We start from the raw sequence: 9,485 nt of genomic DNA on the forward strand, positions 1-9,485 counted from the left end.
CCCAACTCTTTGTGCTTAGGCCACCTTCAAAACATGACTCCATTTCATTTCACAGACTTTTAAATTAGTGCTTCAGTGGCCTAGGATCCTCCCTACAACCTCAGAATTAAAAAGAACTGGGCTGTTTTAAATAGTAAATGATCAAATGCTATCAAAATCAGTCAAGGTATGGAAATGCCTCTGTGCATGTTTTATCATGGGACAAATGCACTATGTATATATTTGGAATTTGACCTGCCCACAACCTCTCCCACACTTGATAGATTCATTTTCTATTTAATTGTAAGTGACCATGGGATTTCTGAAAGATTCTAGACTGCTAGCCTTGGAGAAGCCCTGGATCCCTGGAGGAAATATACCACATGCCTAAGTGCAGCATCTCCCCCCACCTCCCCGCCCCTTCTTTCCAGTCCTCCCCCCGATGGTGTTCATTGATCACTCAATGTTTAAAGTGCTTCCAAAAGCTTTGCTTTATTCTATATCTGGTTCCAATTGGCTATGCTTGACACTAAGAGCTTCACGCAATCCTGCCCAGACTCTGTGTCTGGGATGCTCAGCCCTTGCAGGCACAGTCCCCCATATCACAATTCTTGCCACTCCATCAGCATGCTTCAACCCATTTGTGGAGGGATCATATAAAAGCATCAGAGGGAAGTTCAACCTCCATTCTGTCTTCCTCCGTGTTTGCTAGTCTTGTTCTTTTTTTGTTATGTGGACCCCACCAACTCCTTTCACAAAGGCTACCATCAGTCCCTACTGATCTAGTCTGGACTTGAACTGGAGACCTAGCAATAAAAGGCTACATAACCCGTTACTTGGAGAAATTTCCTTTTGGATCAGCATTCTAGTTCAAACTGAATTCTAAACACACACTAACAACATAGATCAATTCCATTATATCATTGCAAATTATGGCCAGTGTTCCTTGTAATTTTTCCTACCCCCCAAACAGAATGAATATTATGTTCCCCAATATGGAGGTGATGTTGCATATCCCCTTCACATGGGTGCACACATCAAATTTCATGTGTTGGGGGCTATATTCCTTTTAACCTTTTCTATCCCTGTGCAGAATAATTTGTATGTGCACTGAGGCCTGTGCAAATGCACACTAGCAATAGAAACAAAAACCTAGCTGTGGTTCTGCTAATGAGCTAGGCAGCATATAAATCTCTCCAGAGCGGCTGCACAAGTGCCCAGCTTTCAGAGAACACTGGTTGTGGTGGGGTCTCAGGCCTGGGGAAGAGGGTTTGAGAGTAGGAGCATGAACTGAGCATCCCAGACAGAGTCTGGACAGGATTTTAAGAAGCAGTGGGGCAGGCTCTAGGGTGGGGGTGGGGTTGAGGGGCTCAGGGCTGGATCAGAAGGTTGGGATGTAGGGATTTGAGGGCTCTGGGTGGGGGTGTAGGCTCTGGGTGGGGGAAGGGATGATGGGCTCAGGACTGGGACAGGGTGCAGAGGTGTAAGGTGTGATGGGCTCTGGCTAGGGTGCAGGCTTTAGGCTGGAGCTGGATTGAAAAGTTTGGGGTGAAGGAGGGTACTCCAGTGCTACTGTGAGACTCCCCCAGCTCTCTCCCCTTGTGGGAGCACCTGGGCTGGGAGGGAAAGGCAAAACTCCCAGCTGTGGCAGTTCCTGCACTGGGGTTGCAGGATAGGTGCCCCTACCCTGACCCCAACAGGTTCTAGCTGGGGTTTGGCTTGAGCTGGAGAAGGGCCTCCCAGGCCTTAGCAGGGGTGTTTTTGGGCTTGGGTTGCTATGGCCATGAAAGGAGGACTTCAGGGCCAAGCCTCCCAGACTGCAGTTATATTCGGGCCGGGGGAGGGATGCCAGGTTCTGGCCATCTCTCCCCCAGCCACCATAGGCTAGAGGCCAGGCCTGGGCTAGGCTGTGTGTGGGGAGAGGGGGAGCAGCTCATCTCCCCACCTTGGGCAGGTGCCTTGAGCACCTGCGTGGTGCTTACTAGGTAGCTGTGTGGCTGCCTGGCCCTGTAGCTTACGGGGAACTTAGATCCTGTCTTAGTGCATCAACCACATGCCAGGGACAGATGTCTAAAGTTTAACTCTCTTCTCTATCTTGAAAAACTGTGTAGTGTTTGCAAACTTTGCACCTTCATTGTTCATCATAAGAACAGCCATACTGATCCAGAGCAGAGATCCATCTTCTAGCCCAAGATCCTGTCTTCCGACAACAGTCAATGGCAGGTGCCCCAGAGGGAATGAACAGAACAGGTAATCATTAAGTGATCCCTTCTCTGTCACCCATCCCAAGCTTCTGACAGAGGCTAGGGACACCATCCTTTCCCATCCTGGCTAATAGCCATACATAGACCATTCCTTGATGAATCTGTCTAGTTCTTGTTTGAACCCCGTTACAGTCTTGGCCTTCACAACATCCTCTGGCATCTCCAACGCCAGCTTATAATTAGCTCAGAATTAACTTATCCAGATGGATCATTTGAGGAGATGGCAACTGTCAGCTACTAGGACAGCATCATAGAGGAGTGCTGGAGGATGCTTGAAAGATGTGGACACTTGTGTAGCAGCAGTTGTTGCTGACATCTCTGGTGTCCAGTATTCTCTGAATTTTTTTACCGGGCAGGAGGTGAAAATACCGGACTGTCCGGGTGAATACTGGACACCTGGCAACCCTATGCTGAGCTATTTGACCCCCTCACAGTGTGCTGCTGTGAGAAGCTGCAGGCACAACCCTGATCCTACACTTCCACCAGCTTTAACACAGGCAGGGACACACACAGCAGAAGTTATATGCAGGTTCTCATCAGCCACTTAATAGAGTGGCTAAAGCCAAGCTATCCACTAGCTCCCCAGGCATGCGCCTTCCCTTCTCCCCCCCCCCCCCGAATATAAATCCAAAATTATACCATTTTGCGCTACACAGGCACTGTACAGCATGAGCTCATAGAATTCACCCAAGTAGGAATAATGGATCTTCCGGAAAAGGGCTTATTTTCCGCAAGATCCCGTCTAGTCTGGCGCTTTTCTCCGGCAAAACCCCAAGCCGGAAAAAAGCGGCAGCCATGTTCATGCAAATGCCACGGGGGATATTTAAATCCCCCGCAGAATTTGCAATTCCGAAGTGTCTCATTAGCATCCCTTTTACGGAAAAGGGTGCCAGTGTAGACACAGCCTTGGTGTTTCAAAGAGTCTTCCTGGGTGGGGAGTGAAGAGCAACAGATGTTGTCACTCCCTGCTTTATATAGCTTTAACATATTGTGGGAATCCTTTGTCCTAAACTCAGTTTGTGGAGAAACACTGAAAAACAAAATGGAGTCCAGACTCATGTGGCCTGATCACATGATCTTGTCAAGTTATAGCAGTTATTTCTTTTTGGAGCACTCTTAGAAAGGCTCACAACATAAGGAATAAGCTTCTCCTATTGTTTTCCCTTATGGCACATTACCCTGAATAGACCGTCTCAGACTAGTTATTTACACTGAAAGCATCTTGGCTAATGGGTGTTACCCAGGTGACTACATTTGAAATAGATACAAATGTAGTAAGAGCCAGGCTGCCTGGTGACTGGGTTTAGTACAGTTTAACTCTAGAGTCACAGCAGGGGTAGATTCTGGACCGAGTGTGAGCCGGGACCGAGCTGGGCTCCCTGTCCAAGTGGAACAGACTCTGTCCATGGTCAGCGTGAACAGCTGCAGACTGAGGCTGCTTTGCAGCAATAGCCCCTCTCTGCGGGTGTCCCAGCGGACAGGGTCTGCTGCCAGAGCAGCCTCTGTCTATAGCCAGCCCAGGCTACCGCGGACAAGGGCTGCTTTGCAGCGGCCTCCCTGCCTCAGAGGCAACAGCATTGGGGGGCAGTTGGCACCACGGAGACGGTGCTGGGGGGAATCGGCTTTTAAGCAGTCTCCCCCCAGCACTGGCTCTTGTTTCTCCCCTTGCTGCCTCTGATACAGAGGCAGCAAGCAGGCGGGGGGAAGCAAGTAGTCAACTGGATTAACCGATAAGTCTAGGTTTATCAGTTAGTGGACTGGTCGACTACTCACATACATCCTTAATTTGTACAGTGTATTGTAAAAACAGAAAACAGGAAAGGTTTGTTAAGTCATATATGGAACAAAGTAGTAACTAAAGGCCAGATTCTGCCACTCTTATTCACACTGAATAGTACCGTACTCCAGGAGTAGTTCTATTTAATTTCAATGTCATGTGAAGGAAAAACAATGTGTTTATGTAATTAAAGACTCTTCATAATGCACATGCATGCAAGGGCAGAATTAATGTTGCATAGAGAACCTAAATTCTGGCATTTCCTAACTTTTTAGTCCTTGACTTTGCAACTCATTAACATTCTGTTAATGTACTTTGTATGCTGTTTGATTTAAGGGTTCTCTGACACCTTCAAACATTCCAGGGTATAAGCTTTTCCTTGCTACTTTTTTTAAATTGTATATAGTGCCTAGCTGCTTGCAATGAGTACTCTACTTTGTAAACGCATCCCATTATAATGAGTGACATAATTAAAAGAGATTAAAACACAAGTGGTTCTGTAGCACATTAGAAACTAACAAAAATATAGATAGTATCATGAGCTTTTGTGGGCACAACCCACTTCTTCAGATGACAAATATGGAGCAAGAGGCAAAGAGGCTCAAATATAAAGCAAAAAAAGAGGAGAGAGAGGGAGGAGAGAAAAAAAACTTCAATTAAAGTGTCCATGCTAAATGAGGCTAATAGAGTGGGCAGTGAGTGTCTAATACTTAGCGTTTGATGTCCTTTGTGTGTTGAATATATTGGCCTGTCCAAGAGGACAGCAAAGTCCAAGAGATGTCTGTGTACAGTCCTTCGCTGAAATGTGTCAAATTTGCATATGAAGGCCAGTTCTGCAGTTTCTCTCTTTAGTTGCTTCCTGAAATTATTCTGCAAGAGAATGGCCATTTTTAGATCCACTAGTGAGTGTCTCGTCAGGTTAAAATGTTCCCCGACAGGTTTCTGTGTGTTACCATATCAAATATTTGTCAGAGAGACCTCCCGATTTGGCCAATATACATGGCAGAGGCATTGCTGGCAGTTGCTGACATATATCACAGTAGAGGATGTGCAGTTGTATAAACCTCTGATGTGGTGGCTTATGTGGTTAGGTCCTGTGATGATGTCATTTGTATAGATGTGTGCACAGAGGTAGCAATGGGGTTTATTGCAGAGGTAGGTTCCTGGGTGAGTATGTTTGAGGTGTACTGTGTTGTTGCTGGAAAGAATTTGCTTCAGATTAGGGGATTGTGTGTAGTCAAGGACAGGCCTGTCTCCCAAGGCCTGTGAAAGTGAGGGATTGTTTTCCAGGATAAAAAACAACTGTAGATTGTCATTGATGCTCTGGAGAGGTTTACATTGGGGGCTGTCAGTGATGACTAGCGGTGTTCTGTTATTTTCCTTGTTGGGCTTATCTTGAAGAAGCTGATGCCTGAGTACACGTCTGGCCCTGTCAATCTGTTTTTTCACTTCCCCATGTGGGTATTTAAGTTTTAAGAGTGTCTGATAGAGAACCTGTAGGTGTTTGTCTCTGTCTGTGGGATTGGAGCAAATCCTGAAAGCTCATGATACTATTTATATGTTTTTGTTAGTCTCCAAGCAGCTACAAGATCACTCATTTTTTATGCTCTTTTAAAAAAGTTAGGGTATGTCTACACAACAGTGTTATTTCGAAATATCTTATTTCTAAATAGTTATTTTGAAATAGCTTATTTCAAAATAACGCGTCTACACACAAGATGCATTTTGAAATAGCGTTTTGCTATTTCTAAATAGTGCGTCCACACTGAGTGGACTCTGAATTGCATTTAAGGCTGGCCGGAACCAGTTCCAGCAGGGCACCAGGTCAGGACTTACTGTGTGGGGTTGCTGCCTGAAGCTATCTGAGGTCTGTGCTTAAAGGACCCCCCAGACAGCCAGTTCTCAGGTTTCCCTGCTTGCTTGTCTACCTCGATGAGGGACAGCAAAGTATTTTGTTTCTGCGTGCTCTGGTTGCCCTCTCTCGGGACACCACAGCACTCTGCAGCATGGAGCCAGAGCTGCCCCTGGGCACCCTGGTGCTTCTTGGATGCATTGCTATGAGCCTGGCTGCACTTTCTGCAGGCTGCCATCCGGGAGGTCCATCAGGGGGCTGTCACTATTCAGGAAGCCCTGTGGGAGAGCTTCTACCCTGAGGAGCACTAAGAGCCTCCCTTGGGCTTGTGCCTCATTCCTTCCTCACATCCTTCCACTTACCCCTCCCTAGCCCCCGTTCCTGATGTAAAAATAAAATACACGTATTTTCATGAACACAAAGTCTCTTTATTTAACAAAACTGGTAGGGAGGGAATGAAACTCTGGTGAGACTGGGGAAAGGAGGCGGGAGAGGGAAGAACAGAGGGTGGGAGATGGGAGGGGGAAACCTGGGAGGAGGGAGCTGGAAGGGGGAAGCCAGGGGAAGAAGGGGGTGGGGAAGCTCAGGGCTCAGGGTTAGGGGTCTCGCCGAACCAACTTGATTGTCATGCAGACCTGCTCCTGGGTTCGCATGTGGCCTTTGGTGGCCAGGCTGGCAACTATCCTGCCGTAGACGGCCGCGTTCCTCCGTCTAGTGCGGAGATCATGGACGTTGGGGGCATCCCTCCCCCAACTTGAATAAGGTCCATGATTTCCACCCTGGACCAGGAAGGCGCCCACCTTCTCCGGGGCCTGGCAGGCTCCTGGGAGCTGGCAGACTGCTCCTGGGGAGCGGTGGAGGGCTAGCTGCCAGTGGCTTGCTGGTTCATGTTTTGGGGCCACTTGGTCACGGCAGTGACTGCTGGCTCTGGGCTGGCAGGTTTGGAGCTGGAACAGTCACTGTGGCCAGAGTCCTCCCCTTTAAGGGCTCCGGGGGGGAGGGAGAGGAGTGTTCTTGGGTAAGGCTGGAGTAGCCACCAGGGCACCCTGGGAAGGCTGGAGGCCCCCTATTTTGAAATAAGTGTCTACACAGCACTTATTTAGCAATAGCTATTTCAAATTTGGTGTTATTCCTTGTGGAATGAGGTTTACCAAATTTGAAATAAGCGCTCTGCTATTTCGATTTAATCTGGAAATAGTGGTTGGCTTGTGTAGACGCTAGGAAAGTTATTTCGAAATAACTTTGCTGTGTAGATATACCCTTACAGACTAACACTGCTGCTGTGTCCAGACTCAGGGTTTTTTTTGGGAAAAGTAGCCTTTTCCCGAAAAAACTTCCCCTGCGTCCATACTCAAGCCGCGTTCTTTCGAAATTATTTCGAAAGAACGCGGCTTTTCTTTCGATGGCGGTAAACCTCGTTTCACGAGGAAGAACGCCTTCTTTCGAAAGTTCCTCTTTCGAAAGAAGGCGTTCTTCAATGTAAATAGGGCTTCCTCGAAAGAGAGCATCCAGACTCGCTGGGTGCTCTCTTTCGAAAAAGCGGATTGCTCTTTCGAAAGATCCGCCTGCAGTCTAGACGCGATCTTTCGAAAGAGGCTTCTTTCGAAAGAGGCCTGCAGTCTAGACATAGCCTGCTACTCCTGAGATAATTTAAATAGGTGTAACTGAGTACTCATTTTAATAATGTACCTTTAAGGAGCCTACTTCAGCCAAAACTTTGTTCAGAATGCAGACTTAATTGTAAATTATGTGCTACAATGTATTTTTAAACACCGACCATTTTATTTACTATTTAAATAGTTTTATCTTTCTTTTAAAGAGAAAAGCAGAGGGAGATAACATATTTGGAAACCATTTTATTAGGACTAATTTCCTCATTGAAAAGCTGACCTTCAAAAGCTCCTTCTGTAGAAAACATGACAGAAGCACAAATATCCCAGACATCATTCATTTTAGTCTAACACACTTTTAATTTTATTTATTTGTTTTTTTCAGGAAGTCCTGGCTGAGTAAAGTTGGAAGTCCCAGTTCTCGCATAGACCGAACCACCTTTTCTAATGAGAAGGAGATCTCCAAGCTTGATTTCTCAGGATTTAACACTAGATACTAATGGAGGAAGAACTCTTTAAGCACAAAATTATAATGCTTCAGCTGCATAGTAATTTCTGTGCCTTCATAAAATAGCATAACACTTTTTTTGACATCTGCTTCATACTAAAGTATAAAAATAATTAACTTACATAATGTAGGCCTGTCAGTTCTGTATTCGAAATTTCACAATTATAAATGTCTTTACCAACAATGCCAATTTGTATATGATTTATTTTGAGAGAAGTATAAAAAAATCAATAACATATACAACTGTAAAATCAGCCAATACTAATGCACAATGAAATTTGTAAGATGTGACCATACAGAACTTAGTCTTTTTCCAGTAAAATATTTGATGTATATTTATTAAAAAGCAAACAAATAAAAATAACTTAAATTTCACTGTGATATAAATACTTTAAACAGGATCACAGCAACATTCAGTAGTATATCTTATGTGCTATGAATTATAATGTTCTCTTGTATTTGTAATAATTAGTTAATACTGCAGCAAGTATTCTAAAATAAATGTACTTTGCCTTATAAAACATATTCAGTTAAGTCTGATTAACACTTTCTATAATGGTGTCTAGATAGCTCAGGATATGAAATACAGACATATATAGTCTTTCATAGATCTTTTATCCAATCCCAGTCAAGATCACTATTGACTAAGTTATTTCTGATTTCTTTTTGGTGGCCTATACGATATGAGTTGGCTTTAGTCACATAGCAAGCGGCCAGTCATTTGCATAATAAAAATCACCATTAACTGGGATGATCACTTAAAACCTAACCCTACACATACCAATAGTCCCGCTCAAGTTAATGCTCATATGCTTAAAGTTAAGCATTTGGAGAAGTCTTTGCAGGACTGGGGCCTAATTCTCTCTCTCTCTCTCTCTCTCTCTCTCTCTCTTTTTTTTTTTTTATGTAAGTCAAAGAGACTAAGAAATACATCATTACAGAAGCTGAACTCTCCTCAATCCTAGATATGGTCTCTACAAATCAGCAGTAAGGCATACTGGTAGGCTTTGTGTGGAAACCTACACTGCCAGCTCCAGTGGCTAATTCACACATGTTCTAGAGATACACAGAGTCCTGATGGCATTGTTATGGCACCATCTCAAGAATTATATTCAATTTTTAATATCATAACAGCATACTTGAGATCATCTGTCATGTGCTCCACAAGATGTGTGTAGACATTTGTATGTCTGCTGACAACCAGATTTATTTTCACTTGGTCTGTTGTACGTGAGACTCTGAAGATTTCATTCTAGTGTTGCAAGAATTATTTATAGATTATTATGGTTCAAACTACACACAGCTTTTGTGATTATCCACAAGTACTCTTTGTTGAAGTCATCATGAATAGCTCTTGTTCAATTCAAACTGTAAATGGCAAAGACCAAAGTTTAATATCAGTTCAATAGCTGATACATCCTCTGTCTGATGAATATATCTTACATTTCCAAGGCCTAAAAGATTTATAACTCTTATGCCAAGGCCTATTACACTG

General features: G+C 44.5%; 1 protein-coding gene across 5 annotated transcripts in view; it reads left to right on the plus strand.

The window, feature by feature from the left end:
• The window catches only part of ACYP2 (acylphosphatase 2), a 95,730-nt gene extending 87,219 nt beyond the window's left edge, over positions 1–8,511 (plus strand). For 3 of the 5 annotated variants that reach the window (XM_075925479.2, XM_006122113.5, XM_089777515.1), the window contains exon 4: positions 7,868–8,511. In XM_075925479.2, the coding sequence (XP_075781594.1) occupies positions 7,868–7,982 (115 nt within the window). In that variant the 3' untranslated portion in view covers positions 7,983–8,511. Of the gene's footprint in view, positions 1–2,090; positions 2,230–7,867 lie in introns of all 5 variants that reach the window. The other 2 variants (XR_012902986.2, XR_001368205.4) reach the window with 1 other exon arrangement.
• The last annotated feature ends 974 nt before the right edge of the window (positions 8,512–9,485 follow it).

The sequence above is a fragment of the Pelodiscus sinensis genome, chromosome 3, assembly GCF_052426305.1.
Source record: "Pelodiscus sinensis isolate ZL-2025 chromosome 3, ASM5242630v1, whole genome shotgun sequence".
Taxonomy (NCBI): Eukaryota; Metazoa; Chordata; order Testudines; family Trionychidae; genus Pelodiscus; species Pelodiscus sinensis.